The sequence below is a fragment of the Canis lupus genome, chromosome 27 (assembly GCF_011100685.1).
Source record: "Canis lupus familiaris isolate Mischka breed German Shepherd chromosome 27, alternate assembly UU_Cfam_GSD_1.0, whole genome shotgun sequence".
Classification (NCBI taxonomy): Eukaryota; Metazoa; Chordata; class Mammalia; order Carnivora; family Canidae; genus Canis; species Canis lupus.
The window spans coordinates 30,021,923-30,041,462 of record NC_049248.1 but is presented as its reverse complement, the minus strand read 5'-3'; the positions used below and the strand labels follow the sequence as shown (position 1 = coordinate 30,041,462).

The 19,540-nt window shown below is 37.9% G+C and overlaps 1 protein-coding gene across 5 annotated transcripts in view; it reads right to left on the bottom strand.

The window, feature by feature from the left end:
- BICD1 (BICD cargo adaptor 1) overlaps positions 1 to 19,540 on the bottom strand; it is a 225,722-nt gene that overhangs the window by 53,418 nt on the left and 152,764 nt on the right. For all 5 annotated transcript variants that reach the window (XM_038577222.1, XM_038577218.1, XM_038577219.1 and 2 more), the window contains exons 3-4: positions 10,565 to 10,717; positions 2,575 to 3,000 (exon numbers count right to left, since the gene is read on the bottom strand). In XM_038577222.1, the coding sequence (XP_038433150.1) occupies positions 2,575 to 3,000; positions 10,565 to 10,717 (579 nt within the window). The remainder of the gene's footprint in view (positions 1 to 2,574; positions 3,001 to 10,564; positions 10,718 to 19,540) is intronic.

Sequence of the window (19,540 nt, the reverse complement as noted above, 5' to 3'; positions counted from 1 at the left end):
GAAGCGGGCTCCTCACAGGGAGCCTGATGTAGGACTTGATCCCAGGACCCCGGAATCACGCCCTGAGCTTAAGGCAACGCTCAACTGCTGAGTCACCCAGGCGTCCACAGTAATGTTTTTATAATTTGCTTATTTACATAAATTAAACACAGGGAATACATAGCTAAGGAAAAAATATCAGATTATAAACAAAGTTACACTTGAAAAGATACACTCTGCTTTACTTGTACACCATAATTTGAATGAAATATATTCTTAGAAAAAGTTGATACGCTTTTTAAAAAATGTTGCTTACCAAAAGATGGCTACTTTGTCTAAAACAAAGTTACACATTAGTGTTGTTGGTGTGAGGCTGGAAGCTACAAAGCTCTTCCTGTGTTGAGCCTGTTTTCCATAACTAAATGTGGAGCTAATTTTGGAACACAAAGCCCTGCCTGTGCACCCTCTATATCTTGACAAACTGTCAACATTAATTAAACATGGGTACACAATTTTCTGCTGTATTGAGGGAAGGTTTAACAAGTCACATTTTTCTCTCCCCTTTTGTTAAATGAACATCCATTTTCAGACCTCACCCCCTGACACTTTCCCCTTTCTGTATTCCTATCAGTGACCACATCAGTCCCTTCTGAGATGACTATCCTCCACCCAACTGTCTAACAGAAAGTTAATATTAATAAAAGCTAAATTAATTGAGTGTTTAATAAATTAGAGGCACTCTGGAGTTGAAATAGTAGTAAAAGTTCACAATTATTGAGCATTTACTGTGTGCCTGGCCTTGTTCTAAGCACTCTACACACCTTAACTCATAGACCAAGCCACTTGGAGCATCTGAAATGTGAGTAGGGCATCACATTTTGGTCATCAGGTTGACAGAAGAGATGTAGCTAGCACTTAATGGATTGGGACCAGAGACGCTAAACCTCTTGAAGCTCACTAGTCTAGTGAGGAACTGTCCCAACCCAAATATAAATGACACTCCAACAAAGAATCACTCTCTTGCTGTCTCCACCATTCTTCTTGTTAAATGATTCATCTATTTCAGAATTTTGTATTACTTCAGATTACATTTAGGATTAAATGTGAAAACAGGTCTGAGCTTTCAGCCAATAGCTGTCCCAGTTGAAAACTGTTGAGCTGTTTTATGCATAAAAGCACCTCTTCCTATCATCTTCTACACTGCCACCATAATAAGTAGAAACAAAAAAGTCTCAGAATACTAACTTTTTATCCTAAAGCCACCAACATGATAGTTTAAGAAAAATTTTATATTAATTCTATTTAACTTGGGGGCATGAATTCTTATAAATGACCTGTCATGTAAAAATTTTTAATAGGTTTGTTATTCTAATTGTATTAGTGTAAACTGAACAAAAGGACATAGACAAATATTACCTACAACAGAGAACTGGATTTTGCAGTCAGGTAAGTCTACATGAAATTCATTTTCTTCCGATGGCCATGCCCTCTTGATTTCAGTTGAATGTTTTGAAAATGAATTCTTTGCTAGTGGCCAAAAGCATAGGGCAGGTAAAATGCACGATATGTTAACTCTTGATGTGATATTAATAATAAACCTATTATTTAAAAAAAACCTATTAAATCAACACTGGTTCTCTAGTTTCTTATTTATTTCTCCTAATTTCACTTTTTAGTCATCATTTCTATAGAGGCAGCAAATTATAAGCCTTCTCTACTATAGAAATAAATGCTTGCCAGAGTCTTGACAGCCTCTAATTATCAGCTATACACAAAGAACTTTGGGGGTGGGGGAGGAATAACAGACTGAAGATTAAACCTCAAACTTAATCACCTGACAAGCCTGTTGAACCAGATTCCTGGTTCAGCAGATCTGTGTGGAGCCCAACAATTTGTAGTATTAAGAAGCCCCCAGGTGATGGTGATGGTGGCGATGCTGTTCCTCAGGCAAGATTTCCATTAGCACTGGATTAAGGTGGGCAGGGAGGCAAAACCTAAACTAGGAAAGCCATTTCAGAGGGAGATAAGCTTAAAGGCCAGGACGCTTCACAAGACCTATAAGTTTGAAGCTACTAAAAATTTAAGGTCTAGATTATGTTGGAATAAGAACTCCTAGGTTTCAGATTTATACCTGTTCTGTATTTTGAATCATAGGATATCCTGGCTAATTTCTATACTCAAAGTCCTTCACATCTTTTAAGGCTTAAGGTATTTCTGTGAAGTCTACCATTATTTTTAAAGCTATACCTACAGTTGTTTGTGATGGAAAAGTTCATTTGTCTGTCATTTCACTTATATGTAAAGCTTCTGAATTTTTTTTATAAATTAGAAATGGATGGAGAGGCTTTCCTCCTTCACACCTCATTGCAATCTACTGTGACTCTATAATATATTTCTTAAAGCGATGCAAATGAGATTTCAACACCTCTTCTGTTGTGTCTTTCAAAAAAAAATACTGTACTTTTAAAGTTGCTAGTTGAAGAAGCAATATCTCAAAAAATAAGCTAGAAGTAAAATATGAGAACAAGAAATCCCAAAACAGATGACATGCAGTCTACAAGAAATCCACTCTAACAGCCCTAAAAGAGATCTTACCTGCATTAGTTGCTGCTTCAACTTCTGTATTTCTGAAATGTTCAGCTCACTGAATAAGTCAGAAACAGGGTGTAGAGACTCTCCTTTCCTTAAAGTGGGAGTCCGATAGTCTCCATTCAGTTTCACAAGGGGCCCATGGATATGCCCATTCATTTTGTCATCATTGTTTGGTTCACTGGCATCCTCTGTGAACTTGAGGCCATCTACAGAGATGCTGATATGGTTATCATTGAGGGTGATGTACTGGGAGAGCTCCTTCCGCAGGATGTTCTTTTGCTCCCTCTCATTTTTTAAGGTCTCAAGGGCTTCTTCCAGTTGATGCTCCGCGATTTCTTTCAACCGGATGGCATCTTCCAGTTGGCTGTTTAATAGCACAGTTTCCTCCTCAAATCGCTTAATCTCATGCTTTAAGCCTTCATATTCAACCTGAATTAGATAGGATAAAGAAGATTCATAAAACTAAAATTTGGGTCTTACAAAACTGCCATTAACCACTCTAGCAGACCTAATTGTTTAAAAAATTGAAATGTTACACTACTTTTATTGTATACCTGAAACTAATATAACACTGTATGTTAACTAAAAAAAAAAAAAAGCACACAGTATATATACTCTTAAGGTAACATAGGATGGTTTCTTTGGAAATTACATATAATTTATAATGTATTATTATATAACTAATATATAATTTATAAATAGTTTTATATAATTCATATATGTAAACTAAATTCTTCGTAGAGATGAAAAAGGGGTCTTAGAATTTCTTTTTATGAGGACCAATGGCCAAAAGGGGGCACTGTTTGCCTTAAAAAAAAAACAGGAATAAAAAAAATAAGTATTGGAATATTTACAACCTAGAAAATATCTTATCATCACTATTACTCTGTCCTATGATGAGAAAATTTTTATATTTAAAGATAAATAACCTAAAAGATCATAATAAGAATTTAATCTCAAATTATGTTTGAGAGTAAAATGAAGCAAAGAAAAAATTTTTTTTTTTTCAAAGAAAAATTTTATGTGCTTAATCTGGAATAACAGTACTGATTGATTATCTGATAATAAAAAAACATATATTGTCATCAATGTAATATTCCTTTATTTTTAAGATTTTATTTATTCATGAGAGACACAGAGAAAGAGAGAGAGAGACAGAGAGAGGCAGCGACATGGGCAGACAGAGAAGCAGGCTCCACACAGGGAGCCCAACATGGGACTCAATCCCGGGTCTCCAGGATCAGGCCCTGGCCTGAAGGCAACGCTAAACCGTGGCCTAAACTGCTGAGCCACCAAGGCTGCCCTGTAATATTCCTTTAAATTGAGAACCAAATAGCCTGTGTAAACACACTATTGGTCATGAAAGCCCCAAAGGGAAAGAGGTCTCTACACCGACAGGCCTTCTTTGAGGCCTTGTCCATGGCACTAATTACATGCTACTTTTTAATAACTATTTTATCTCCACAACTATACTGAAGTCTCCTCAGAAGAAACAAATACTTGTTATGCACCCAAGTGTCCCTCAGTGCTTCAATATACTGTCATAGTATTTCAACTGAATTCTGCTCTTCAACAAATGTTTGCTATTATGAATGAAAAAATAAACTAGAAAAGGTAATATAATAGATATTAGATACTAATATAAACTATGTGCTTTGTTGTACATTTATTTTACTGTTTATATTCAAATTTGTTTTTCAAGAAATATTTTATTATTTATTTATGTATTTAGATTTTATTTATTTATTTATTTGAGAGAGAGAGAGAGATTGAGCATGCATGAGCAGAGGAGGGGCAGAAGCAGAATCCCCACTGAGCAGGGAGCCAGAGGCAAGGCTCAATCCCAGGACTCAGAGATCATGACCTGAGCTGAAGGCAGATGCTTAACCAACTAAGCCACCCAGGCACTCCAAGAAATATTTTTAAAAATGAAAGAATAAGGATCATGGACCATTACCATTTTCATCTTTTTATATTCCACTCCCCACCCCATCCCCCTTCTTCACATAACCTCAGTGCAATGGATTATCTTGCAAAGGTTAGGATAACAGGTTTTTTTTTTTTTTTTTTTTTAAGATTTATTTATTCATGAGAGACAGACAGAGAGAGAGAGGCAGAGACACAGGCAGAGGGAAAAGCAGGCTCCCTGCAGGGGACTACTCCAGGATCACACCCTGGGCCAAAGGCAGCCCTAAACCGCTGAGCCACCAGGGTTGCCCAGGATAACAGTTTTTGATACAGGTTTAGGTCAGATGGAGGGTTGGCTGATGTAACAGAGACCTAGATAAGTGTAATTTAATCTAGATAGAAGCTTGGTTCTTTCTCATGTAACACTATGGAGATACAGTCAAGGGCCAGCAGGATTCTCAGCTGCATGAGGTCATCCAGGAACCAGGCTTCTTCTATCATATTGCACTGCCTCCTACTCTGGTCCATATGATCTAAGGTGGCTTGATCATGTCTCAAGCAGTGGGCCAAAGTAAGGGGCACACTCCTTCTCTTTAAGAATATGTCTCAAAAGGTGCCCATATCACTTCTTAAATCCCACTGACTGGTACTAATCACATGACACTTCCAAGGGAGGTGAAGAATGTTGACTTTACCTGACTTTACCCTGTGTAGCCTTATGGTCAGTTAAGGGTGAGAGGACCACCTGGGCGCCTCAGTTAGTTAAAACAGCTGACTCTTGATTTTGGCTCAGGTCATGATCTGAGGGTTCTAGAATCAAGCCCCATGCTGGGCTCTACACTCAGTGGGGAGTCTAGTTGTGGATTCTCTCTCCTTTTGCCCCTCACCCTGCTCTCTCTCTGTCTCCCTCTCTCAAATAAATAAATCTATATAAATAAATAAGTAAGTAAATAAATAGACATTGGGAGGGGGAACAATGGTTATTGATGGACAACCAGCACTCCCTGCTATATAAGATCACTAAAGTCTCATACATCCATGATAGAAAAGACTCAAATCATGGAAATTGCTTGAGGTAACAGAATGTGGGTCCTTGTCTTTTTGTTTTTTTTAAGATTTATTTATTCATGAGAAACAGAGAGGTAGAGGCATAGGCAGAGGGAGAAACAGGCTCCCCACAGGGAGCCCTATGCGTGACTCGATCCCAGGATCCTGGGATCAAGACCCGAGCCAAAGCAGGACCCTCAACCAACCGCTGAGCCATCCAGGCACCCGAATGTGGAGCCTTGTGTTATGGTTTCTTCCAGGCCTGCTTATATACAGTAAAGTTATCTTCCTCCTGACTTATTTTCCTTTCCTTGGACAACTCAGGATATCTGGTTGCTAAACTTTCCTAGTATATCAAGCAATCCTCTGACTGCTCCCAAATTACTCGATAGCTTACATTTGCCCACATTTCTTTAGTTTGCATTGTAGGTCTTTTATTCTGTAATCTTGTTAAACTGATAGCTTAGCCCAAGGATTGTTTAATATTTCTGTGTCTTCTGGATGAAATCTAGCCCACCACCTATTTTTGCAAATAAAGTTTTATGAGAACACAATCACACTATTTTCTCTCTGGCTACTTTCATGCTACAACAGCAGAGTGGAGTAGTTGGAAGAGACAGGACATATATTAGGCCTACAAAACCTAACATACTTATTATCTGGCCTTTATAGAAAAGGTTTACCAATTCCTGGGCTAGACTTGAAGACATTAATTTAGTTTGCATTGCAGATTTTTAAAATTTTGCAGTTCATATTTAATTAATGGTAAACTTTGTATAAACCTGATCTCTTTCTCTGGGCAGCTTCACTCTCTCTACTGATTCAAATGTGGTTCAAGCTCCTAATATTCACCCAGCTGTTTCATGTTTCTCTGCATTGGCAAAGGTGGTCATCTAAAACTCTTATTCATACTTCAAGACTCATGTCAAAAATCTGATCCTAATTCTGGAGTTTTTACTGACCCTTTCAAGCAAACAGATCACTCCTTTCTGGTGCCATCATCATAAGGCTGCATCATATGATTACAGCCCCAACAAAGTGGAGGCACCAAGAAACAGACGGCACTTAAAAACTGATTTCTGGGGGCACCTGACTCTTGATTTCAGCTCAGATTTTTTTTTAATTTTTATTTATTTATGATAGTCACACAGGGAGAGAGAGAGAGAGGCAGAGACATAGGCAGAGGGAGAAGCAGGCTCCATGCACCGGGAGCCTGACGTGGGATTCGATCCTGGGTCTCCAGGATCGTGCCCTGGGCCAAAGGCAGGCGCCAAACCGCTGCGCCACCCAGGGATCCCTCAGCTCAGATCTTGATCTCACTGTTGTGAGTTCAAGTCTTGAGTTGGGCTCCATCCTGGGCGTGGAGCCTTCTTAAAAAAAAATTGATGTCTGACATTTTTAAGATAGCATCACCATCACTATTAAAAAAATCAGTACTTTGGTACAATTCCTACAGCAACTTTATAGGTTAGTAACTTTTTCCTCTTACACTACATGAGAGTTGGGGTAAGTATCATAATCTTTCCAGAGTTTAGGAAGTTTAAAGATCTTAATCTAGCCCCATATTGCCAAATCTAACACATAGCTTTTAATATGCAATTACATGGATGGCTATGAATCTATTATTGCCTTCCCTCCTGGAACTATAAATTCTTTAAGACAGTGACTATATATTTTGTCCTTCAAAAAGTACATGGCTTCACAGAAACTCCCGAAACACAGGTTAAATGAAATCAAACTGAAATGAATATGTTCCCTAGGTCTCTTATGATATTATTTCCTGATATAGAAACATATCCCTGGAGGAAATGTTCTTCATAATATCAGTATGATTGAATTATTAATTTTAACAAAGGTTTTCAATGGTTAGATAACAAACATTGAGTGCTGTAGTTTAGTATGTGAGATATTAGGGACATAGAACTTATTATATCTCCCCCACCTCCCACCAGTACAACTCTAGAAATTGAAGCTAACATAATTTCTTGCCCTGGAGGTAACACTGGGACCAAGCAAATTTTCCTGTTAACCCTATGTTAACCAATACTGAGACTAGGCATAAAAAACTTAGCTGCCTGTGGGAAATACTTGCTCTTAGATGAGACTCAACTAAAACAGCTTCCTCAAGACCAAAGTCAAGACCCTCACTTTGTTGTGCTTCCCAACTGACAGCCATTATGTCATAAACTCGTCTATCCCAACCAGTTTCCCACCATGTAAGACCCAGTTCAGACTCTAAAATCCTATAAACACCCTCTCTCTAAACCTCCCATTTTGAGACATTACAAGGCTCTGTTGAGGTGGGTGATCTCTTACTGGAAAGGCCTAATAAATAGCTTTGCTTCATCAATGGGTTTTCTGATGGGGAAGTGACAGCTGACTTGACTTCTCTTTATGGCTGGTGCTTCTTCCTACACTTTTTTCAGATATTTTGGTTTTAAATAGTATAAAAGTATAAAATGTATTTGTAAGACTGGACCTGATTTATTTTGTACACAGAATCAAATCAGCAGAAGAGGGATGTGGCTAAAATTTTCAGTCAACTCTCTGATGTTACCATATATTTATTTCATATTCAGTATCACAATAAAACTTGTTTTGGTTAATTACAATAATCTTAAATTTTAGTTTTCTTTCTAAGCTGAAGAGTGAATATAGGCAAGAAAAAAACAATTTACTGATTCTTTCAACAGATCTTTATTTAATGCCTTCTATGGACCAGGCTCTGTTCTAGATGCTATAATATAGTTGAAGGGGCTAGAAAAAAACAGCAAACTAATATATAGAAACTATACAGAGAATAAGAAGTGCTAATTAAACAACAGTCATTTAGAAAATAATCAATAAATAGCTAAAAAAATGGAACTTCAGGAAAAAAGGAATCTTCTAGTACTTTGAACCAAGCATTTTATAATGTTAGTAGCTTGGCTACTCAGAAATGTCAACTCAGGGATCAGGAGTCAGGAGTATACTTCGTGTAGGGAGTTTCAGTACAAAGCAACATTCAGAGTAGTTTTGAGATTGAAAGCACTGTCATCTCATTGAAAAAAAAAACCCTCTGGCATTTGTACATTAAGTATTATATTTAACACTTCATTAATTAGAAACAGAGTTTATGATGGATTCTAACTCCTGTCAATAAAGGTCAATAGTAAGGAAAAAACCCAAAAAACAAAACCCAGCATTGTCTTCATTGGGAAAGACTTGCACCACTATAGTGTGTCCATTTGTCAGGAAATAAGCCAGAATGGCCCTTTGCACAGAAAATAATTTCAAGTTAATTAATTAGACACTTAATTGGGAATATTACCATATTATATCTAGAAAATAAAATTAAAGAGATGCATACATTTTCTCATGTGTTTGTTTTGTTTTTTTTCAAACTTCTGAGTTAAACATTTGATTTCCATATTTCAATTACTGGTGGAAGGGCATGGGTAAACCATAAACAGTAATCAGCTAGGCTAATAGTACAAATTCCCATAGAAACTGCATCTGGGTTAATGAATACTCACAGGATACCTTGGCAGACTTTCAAAAATACCTTATACTGGCCTAAATTAACCTCCTGAGTAAATCAGTCTACCACATGCAGTGATGGGAGACTACAAAAAGGCTGTCTGGTCACACTCCTGTGTAGGGAGTGGAGAATATTTATAAGAATTGGGAATAATGACCATTTCAAATATCTGTACTTCAAGTACATTCAAGTCCTCTGCATTTTTCATCAGTAACTAAAAAAGATAAACAACAAAAAAATACCCTTCTTAAGAAGCTTTTAAGCATACTTAAAAAAATTCTTCTCAGTCTGATTTTCTTCATCATGAGCTCATTGATCCCAAACTGAGACATGGGATGCCTACATTATTGCTAGCCCTCAGAACACACAGTGAGGCAGTGCTTAAAAGAGAAGGACCGAGGGACACCTGGGTAGCTCAGCGGCTGAGTGTCTGTCTTTGGCTCAGGGTGTGATCCTGGGGTTTCAGGATCGAGTCCGGCATCAGGCTCCTTACATGGAGCGTGCTTCTCCCTCTGCATCAGGCTCCTTACATGGAGCGTGCTTCTCCCCCTGCCTATGTCTCTGCCTCTCTGTGTCTCTCATGAATAAATAAATAAAAATGTTTAAAAAAAGGGGGAAAGACCGAGGTATAAACAGAGGGGGATATGTTGGTAACTCTTTTTAATGGTCTGAAACCATCCCTTGTGCTCCCTGGCAAACATCCTGTTCCCCCAACCCTCCAAAGCTGGAGGAAGTGGCAGTGATCAGAAATTAAATTTCAATTGTGTCAATACATGCACTTTTTTTCTTCTGGATTCTCTCTTTTCCTTCTTAACCTTTGTACCTATCAAAACCACAAATAATTTGGATAGAGATAGGAGCCTTGGAAGGGAGTAGAAGTAGAAGCACATATCTGAGCTAGTCTCAAAGTTTACTTACTAAGTTACATACTTTTGTTACTCACTGTAACAAACCACAATGCAAACCACTAAAAAAATAAATAAATAAAACAATTAAGCCATCTAAGCCTCACTACCAAAAAAAAAATTATTTAAGTGTAGACTAATGTGATGTTTTTGGTCACAATATAGCTGAAAAAAAAAGAGATACTATCTTTTTCTTATAATTTTGTTCTTATTGATTCATATTTCATAATCCCTTTCTTTTTATGATTTAAAAGTAATTAACAGAAAGAGAGAGAGAGAAAGAGAGAGAAAGATTGCTTTTAATGAGAAGTTGTCAAGTTAAATTGATTACAGTACATTTCATTTCTGCCTAAAATAAGTTAACACGGAGCTAAAAGATAAACTAAGATCCAGTGTCCTATCCAACAAAGCCTTATTGTAAATTATCCTTCTAGGCTTGCCTTTTAAATGTTAGTTGAAATAGGAGGGTTGGGAATCAGTACATAAATATCATAGGAAGATTAAGGCAAATTTTGACGAGTTCTTTTCTGTGAAATAAAAAGAAGATTTAACCTTAGTGGTCAGAAGATGTGGCTCCATCTGGAGTGTAACTAAAAAATTTCTTGAACCTCACCTGGTTCTGCTTTAATGTGGACACGAGTTTCTGCAATGTGATATTTTCTTCCTCCAGCTCAGTGTAGTCCTGAAGGAGGCGGGCCTCTCGGAATTTGTATTCTCGGATTTCATCCTTCATCCTTATTCTCTGTAGCTCCACCATCTCATTGTTCTGAAACAACAGAATACACAGTCAATATAAACCTTTCTTATTCTAGGCTTTATAAAGTGCAAATATCTTGGTGGTTAAAGATAATAATAAAACAGCTCATAGAATGTAAGTCAGTACCACCTTCTTTTGAATGGCAACGCAGTGATGTCTGTCAAAACTCTGAAAAGCACACACACAAGATCCAGCAATTCTACATCTAAAAATCACTATTAAAGGGGGAGCCTTTGTGGCTTAGTCAGTTAAGCATCTGCTTTCAGCTCAGGTCATGATCCCAGGGTACTGGGTTGGAGCTCAGCATTGGGTTCCCTGCCCAGGGGGGAGTCTGCTTCTCCCTCTCCCACTCCCCTTGCTTGTGGTCTTCTGTCAAATAAACAAATAAAATCTTTATAAAAATCACTGTTAAAGATTTTTCCACAGAGGCAAATAAAAGAGAAAAATTTAAAAATGTATATTTACACAAAAAACAGGAAACAGTCTAAATGTTTGCTATTGGGGAAACAATGAAATAGATTCTCATGCATCCATTGAATTGAGCATTATAAATTTTTTTGTATTTAATATTTTATTTAAGTTCAATTTGCCAACATATAGCATAACACCCGGTGCTCATCTCATCATGTGCCCTCCTTAGTGTCCATCATCTAGTTACCCTATCCCCCCACCCACCTCCCTTTCCGCAACCCTTTGTTTCCCAGAGTTAGGAATCTGTCATGGTTTGTCTTTCTAATGAGCATTATAAAATTATTTAAAAGAGTGAGAAAAAAAATGAGGAGCTTTATATACTAAAAGAAAAATATAGCTATAACATATGAAATATAAAAGAAAATTATAGGTTAGTATGCATACAATACTAGCTTTCTATATTCTTGGGGGGGTAGGGGGAGTATCCATCCCCAAGTTTCCCAATTAGCCACATGGTCTGACCTGCCTCTGCCCAGCCCTTGGTCACTCGCTTCAGCCTCAGTAGCTTTTCTCGTGTTCTCCCCCAAGCTGGACTTGCCACCTCATTCTTGCCTTGAGTCTTTGCACTTTGCCTCACAGAAGTCCCTCCCTCCAGATCAGGGGTTCTTAACCTCTTTGCGCCATGGCTCTCTTTGACAACATGCAAAGGTGATGAAGCTCTTCTCAGAATAGTATTTTTTTTTTTTTTTAGATTTTATTTATTTATTCATGAGAGACACAGAGAGAGGCAGAGACAGGCAGAGGGAGAAGCAGGCTCCACACAGGGAGCCTGACATGGGACTCGATCCCGGGACTCCAGGATGAGGCCCTGGGCTGAAGGTGGTGCTTAAACCACTGAGCCACCTGGGCTGCCCCTCAGAATAGTGTTTTAAGGGAAGTGAAAGGGCTCAGAGCACACCACCCCAAAATATGCCACTTTGGCATACTGATTATTCTGAGCTGCAGACTCTTGAGAAACAGGAGATGCAGGAAGGGCTTTCTGCCGTCCCCCTTTCTACCTAAAAGTGGAACACAAAACAGCCCCTGAAAAGGTGCTCTCCCTGTACCAGAAGAGAAGAATGTTCTTACCAGCAAACACTGGGAGTTGGCACCAAAATGGATTTGTACAAACAAACGTTCTAAAATAACCCTGTTCTTCCATGAGTTTCTCCATACATTTCCTAGACACTGTCCCACAATTTACTGCCCCTTGCCTAATTTATCATATTTTGTCACATTCCCACAATTTATTGTTCTTTGTGTAAGCTTTGAGGCCTAATGGCTTCTTTGGGTCTGTATTTTCCTTCTAAAGACTCCTGTGTACACATAAAAAAATTAAATAGATTTGTATGCTTTCTTCTCATTTATCTGTCTGATGTCAGTTTAATTCTTTGGCATAAAAGTTGGGATTACAAAGGATTATATTATATTATATTAAAATTAAGTTAATACAATCTTTTAAAAATTATGATATGGTAATCGGGTAGTTTATCATAGTAATGGTCTCAAATTAATCATACTTCTCTGGGAGTCTCCTCTCAAACTGAGCTGGCCTCTAACTTGCTTTGACCCACAGAAGGTGGTAGAGGTGAGTTGGACCCTTGAGCCTTGGCCTCAAGAGACTTGGCAGCTCTTGCTCTCTTGGAACACTGCCATATACGAAGAAGCCAGGATAGCCTGCTGGAGTCATGTGGCCCAGCCCACACTCAGCACCAACTGCCAAGTATGGGAGTGAGACTTCTTGGACTATTTGGCTCAGGTGAGCTGCCAGGTGAGAGGAGCCATGTGACTGACCCTTGGCAAATCCATAAGAACTGCCCAGCTAAGTACAACTCAACTGTCTGATCCACAGAATCATGGGGTATTGTTTGGGGTGATTATATAGAAATATATAATCGATACTGTAATTATGTGTGCTTCCTTATTAATACAATGTCTTAATTATTTAGTGGCAGATCTAAGAAATACCCTAATTTCAAAGCAATGAAGATATTTCAAAATACCTGCAAAAACTGAGATACGGTATGAAAATATTGATCACAAAGTAACAGGTAATGCTAATACTGCTGAGGTAGTCAAATAGGATTCACTCAAATGGAAGAAAATGTTAAATTTCAGTCTGAGTCTAGTGAAAACAGAAATGTAAGTATTTTTCCCATCCAAGCATCCCACTAAGTCTCCTGAATTCTATCCACAGACTCTTAGGACCCAGGTCAAAAAACTCTTCTGCTTCTATTTGTCATTTAGATCTCAATTCAAATGTCATCTCCTTAGAGTGGTCTTACCCTGAACAGCAAAGATGAGATAGCTCCCTGACCTTTACCCTACAAGGTTTACCTTTTATATCAGCATTTAGCATATGGTAGGTACTCAAAAAATAACTGTTGAAAGAGAATCACTAACCATTACTTGAAACCATTCACTTACTTTCTTTGCATTTTTTACATTTATTAAATTTCCTTTTTGATCTGAGCATAATGAACCTTTTCTGTATTTTAATCAATGTGTCCCTAACACCTGGCAAATTTTAAGCTCTTATAATCATGGAATGAACAACAAAACAAAAATACAAACGGTTAATACAAAATTTAAAGAGGAATATGATTGCTGAGATGATGGGTTTTTCTCTTGTACTGTTTTAGAGTGGGGAACTAAGGGAGAATAACACACTTTGAAATAAAACATACCTAAATCTTTCAAATAACTACATTTGTTATAATTCTTCTTTACTATGTAGTGCAGAAACTTGGAGGCAGAAAATTTACTTTATTCTCTGGCCCTTGGACAATACTCTGAGCATATGTGCCCACTAAGTATAGAATGAAAAACAGAGTTTGGCTATAAAGCCAATTTATAACATTTCATTAAGTTCTTTTATTTTGCAGAAACATGAAACCTTAATATAATATTTTTCCATTTCTTAAAAAACTTACCATTAACTGAGTGATATATATTTAGTTTTTCATATTCACTTGCATAAAGATATGAAGAAGCCTGATAAGTTGGATGCCAGTCATTTACATAAAATTGTGAAGAAAAATGTTAAGATACAAGAGATTCTATATAATGTGAATGTATACATTGTAAAAAATGTAATGACCAGAAGCCTAGCTTGTATACACTGAGAATTAACCATAAAACCTTATATAGTGAGATAGTAAATGTCAAACAAATTTAAGGTCACAGCAAAGCTAATGAGGATCCCTAACAAACAAGTCATAAAATAGCTAATGAAAACTCCTGATGCTAATTAAGGGAAAGGAACAGCGTGGCTGAGAGACTGATTAAGTTGAAAGACCAGCTAACAGTAAAACAGACACAAGGCCCAAAGAAAAAAAACTGGTCTTAGGAATTTTGCTAGAAGCCCTTGTTTTTTGAACTGCCAAAGATTATGTTCTATGGGCAATGTTCTTTGTTTCCATAATAAATTTAAAATACTACTCCTGTTTTTTTTTTTGTTTTTTTTTGTGCCACTCATCACACATTTATCTACTACAATTTTTTCTTCCTGGGTTTATAGAAGGGTTCTGAGTTTTACTAAAAACCCCCATAAAAAATAATGAGAGTAAGAAAAATAAAGCAGATGAAAAAGGGAAGAAAAAGGCATAACCCCAGAATGCTTTTAGCCTTTCACCTCCAAAGACCTGAGCCCCAGCCTCTCTTCAGGAAGAACAGATGAACCTGAAATGTTTGGGGTAGACTATCCTCATTATTTGCACTGTGTATGAGCATAGCAGCATTCTTAGTTTTATTTTAATTAATATTAAAAGGATTTCTTTATGTGGAAATAATAAATTCTATTACTGGCAAGAAGAAAATATAGGTAAAATCTGTTACCACACCAAAGTAATGTATAAAAATAATGTCTTCTAGTTATATAGCTTAGTCTTTTATAAGTTAATTATATTAATTGTCACATTAGGTCTTAAAAACCACTTGTGTGAGATGGGTGACAGACTCTCCAATTTACTTATCTATAAAATGGGGATCCTGATACTTAACATTATGTGGTAATTGTGAGGATTTAATGATGTAACTAATGTGGGGATAGAAGCAGTGATGCCAGGCACGTAGATAATTTACCTTAACACAACAGAACAAGCGCCATCACAGAGATTCACACCACAAGGCTGAACAATCAATTACTCTTGGGTGAGTCAGCAAAAGCTTTACAAAGGAAGCTACATTTGAGCAGAACCCTGAAGGACAAGTAGAGTTAACAAAATGGATAGAGGACAGACTGTGCAGTCAGAAGTAAACTTCTGAAACAAAAGCAGAGTCATACTTGTGTTGAGGGCAGTGCTAAAACATCCAATAGTCAAACTATTTCCTTGGGGAATCAGTGAGGATAAAGCATGGATAGAGAGACAGAAAGAGAAATTCACAAAAATCTAGAAAATAGCCAACTTTTTCCAGCTAATGTCTAAATTCAACATTATTTCATATGAGAAAATGTTAAATTACAGACTAATGTTCATCTAGGGGATAGGAGAGGACCCATAATGTTTTCAGTGCTTAGAACCTTTAAAGTTCTTAACTGGGCTGTGGTTTAAAAAACAGTGCAGTTTGGTGTGGTTGAAGCAGAGTAACTCGAGACAATTTTGCAGGAAATTCTATGTTAAACAAAATAATTTGGAGAACCATCAAAGTCTCTCAAGCAAAGCAGCCATGTGATCAGATCTATGTTTTGGCAAGTGACCCTGCAGAGAGCAGACAGGGTGGGCTGTAAGAAGAAAGAGCCACAGACAATGGGCTGAGCAGCTGCTCCAAGAGCCCAAAGTGAGGGAATACAAGGAATGTTGAGGGATATTGCAGTTAGAATGATTGACACAGAAATGAAGAAAAAAAAGAAGAGTAAGGGTAAAGGTAACTAAATTGAGCTGTAAGAAGAAAAGACATTTGTAACAAAGTGAATGTCAGAGTTAGTGATGTGACTTATAAATAATTCTTAGGTAGGAGTAATTTGGATAGTCAAAGTTGGAATTCTGATCTGTGGAGTAAAGGAAGACAGCAACACTGGTCTAAGTGGAGTAAGCTAGAGATGGGAATGGATTGGGTATGCCTCACGTCTCTCCCAGAGAGTTGCCACTGCCAGAGAGTTTGCTTACTTTATTTTCCTTTACTTGGCCCAAAACTAACACTTCTTTTGTTGATGAGAGGAGTGGACCATTGTTCTTTTTGCTTCCCCCAGCCAAGAATTCTCTGCCCTGGGGTCAAGAATCCCTGGCCCTGGTTAGCTGAGGAACATTTAGGGGTGGGGGATAGGGAGGAAAGGGGTGACACTTTAACCCAAGGGAGCTTGCTGACACTGCTGCCTGCACTGCCCTAACTCTCCATGCCTGAGGACAAGCACACACTTTATCTGAGGATTCCACAAGCACAAGGCTCTGAGTTTCTCTTTTTGTAAGGAAAGAAGGATGAGGCTTCTGGATGACAGATCCATGGGACAGGCACTGACCTCCCAGTTCCTCAACCTCAGCTTGGCTGATCGGCTCTTCTTTCCCATGTCAGCCACTCACTCTGTGTTGTCACCAATAACCAAACCTCCTATTCTTCCAAATCATTTCCAGTTCTCCTAACCCAACCATTCTTCCAACTCCGATCTCCAACTTGCTCATTATTTATGACCTTGGGTCTTCAATTCTCTCCTTGTCCAGCTTCAATTCCACTGTTGTCACACACTCCCTTGCAATCACATTTCATTCCCTCTCTCTTGATCATAAAGCCTGTTCTGCCTTGCATGCCCAAAGCTAAATATGCACAAAGCTAAACTCCAACACTTACTAATCTTGGCCAAGTCTATTTATTTCTTCATGTCTACTTCTTTTCCTGTAGGGGGAACCACTTCTGGGGGTTGCTTCCTGGATTAGAATGGTGTCTGGTAGGAGGGGTCAATTAAAAAAACAAAAAAGTCCTGAATCTCAAATTCAAAGAAGCCTTAAGCACTGGTGGTCATACTCTTTCCACAATGTAGTAAGTTTCTTGCTTTGCTGGTTTCCTATTTTCAGTTTTTCCTTCCCTCCCAAAACTCTTGACTCACATTTCCTTCTAGTTGTTGTGTGGGGAAGGGGGAGGAAGGCAAGGTGGTTTGGTTCCTATTCCTATTCTCATTTTCATTAATGTCTTCCAATCTACTGTACAGAGTTTATTTTATTTTTTAATTATTAGTCTCAGAGGTAGAGGTCAGTGATTCATCAGTCTTATATATTACCCAGTGCTCATTACCATCACATGCCCTCCTTAATGTCCATCACTCAGTTTCCCAGCCCTCCACCTCCCTCCCCTCCAACAGCACTTAGTTTGTTTCCTATGATTGAGTCTCTTATGGTTTGTCTCCCTCTCTGATTTCATCTGGTTTTATTTTTTCCTCTCTTCCCCTATGATCCTCTGTTTTGTTTCTTAAATTCCACATATGAGTAAGATTATATGATAATTGCCTTTTTGATTGACTTTTTTCACTTAGCATAATACCCTCTGGTTCCAACCATGTCATTGCAAAGGGCAAGATTTCGTTTTTTTTTTTTTTTTTTTTTTTTTTTTATGGCTGAGTAGTATGCCACATCTTCTTTATCCATTCACCTATCCGTAGACATTTGGGCTCTTGCCATAGTTTGGTTATTGTGGACATTGCTGCTATAAACATTGGGGTGCAGGTGCCCCTTCAGATCACTCCATTTGTATCTTTGGGGTAAATACCCAGGAGTGCAATTGCTGAACCCAGCAATTGCAGGGTAGCTCTATTTTCAACCTTTTGAGGAATCTCCATCCTGTTTTCCAGAGTGGCTGCACAAGCTTGCATTCCCACCAATAGTATAAGAGGGTTTTCCTTTCTCTGCATTCTCACGAACATCTGCCATTTCCTGACTTGTTAATTTTAGCCATTCTGACTGGTATGAGGTGCTATCTCATTGTGGTTTTTATTTATATTTCCCTGATGCCAAGTGATGTGGAGCATTTTTTCATGTGTCTATTGGCCATTAGTATATCTTTAGAGAAATATCTGCTCATGTCTTCTGCCGATTTCTTGAATGGATTGCTTGTTCTTTGGGTGTTGAGTTTGATAAATTCTTTATAGATTTTGGATACTAGCCCTTTATCTGATAAGACATTTGCAAATATCTTCTCCTGTTCTGTTGGTTGTCTTTTAGTTGTGTCTTTTGGTTTGATGGTTTTCTGTCTCAGATTTAGGTCTTTCATCCATTTTGAATTTGTTTTGTGTATGGTGTAAGAAAATGGTCCAGTTTTATTCTTCTGGATGTGGCTGTTCAATTTTCCCAACACCACTTATTGAAGAGACTGTGTCTTTTCCATTGGATATTCTTTCCCACTTTATTAATGATTAGTTTATCATGGAGTTGAGGGTCCATTTCTGGGGTTCCATTGATCTATGTGTCTATCTGTACTGTCTTCATGATTTTTTTAATTTATTTTTTTAAGTTTTTTTATTTATTTATGATAGTCACAGAGAGAGAGAGGTAGAGACATAGGCAGAGGGAGAAGCAGGCTCCATGCACCGGAAGCCCGATGTGGGATACGATCCCGGGTCTCCAGGATCGCGCCCTGGGCCAAAGGCAGGCGCCAAACCACTGCACCACCCAGGGATCCCTACTGTCTTCATGATTACCTTTCTAATAGAACTTGAAGTCTGGAATTGTGATGCCACCAGCTTTGGTTTTCTTTTTCAACATTCCTTTGACTATTCGGGGTCTTTTCTGGTTCTATACAAATTTTAGGATTATTTGTTCCAACCCTGGGGAAAATGCTGATGGTATTTTGATAGGGATTGCACTGAATGTATAGATTGCTCTAGATAGCATAGACATTTTAACAATATTTGTTTTTCCAATCCATGAGCATGAAACATTTTTCCATATCTTTGTATCTTCCTTGATTTCTTTCATGAGTATTCTATAGTTTCTGAATACAGATCCTTTACCTCTTTGGTTAGGTTTATTCCTAGGTATTTTATTGTTTTTGGAGCAATTGTAAATGAGATTGACTATTTAATTTCTCTTTCTTCTAACTCAGTGTTAGTGTAAAGAAATGCAACTGATTTCTATGCATTGATTTTATATCCTGCTACTTTGCTGAATTCCTGTATGAGTTCTAGCAATTTTGGGGTGGAGTTTTTTGGGTTTTCCACATAAAGTATCATGTCATCTGTGAAGAGTGAGAGTTTGACCTCTTCTCTGCCAATTTGAATGCCTTTTATTTCTTTTTGTTGTTTGATTGCTGAGGCTAGACTTCTAGTATTATGCTAAACAGCAGTGGAGATAGTGGACATCCCTGATGTGTTCCTGGCCTTAAGAGAAAAGCTCTCAGGTTTTTCCCATTGAGAATGATATATTCACCAAGGGCTTTTCCATATATGGCTTTTATGAT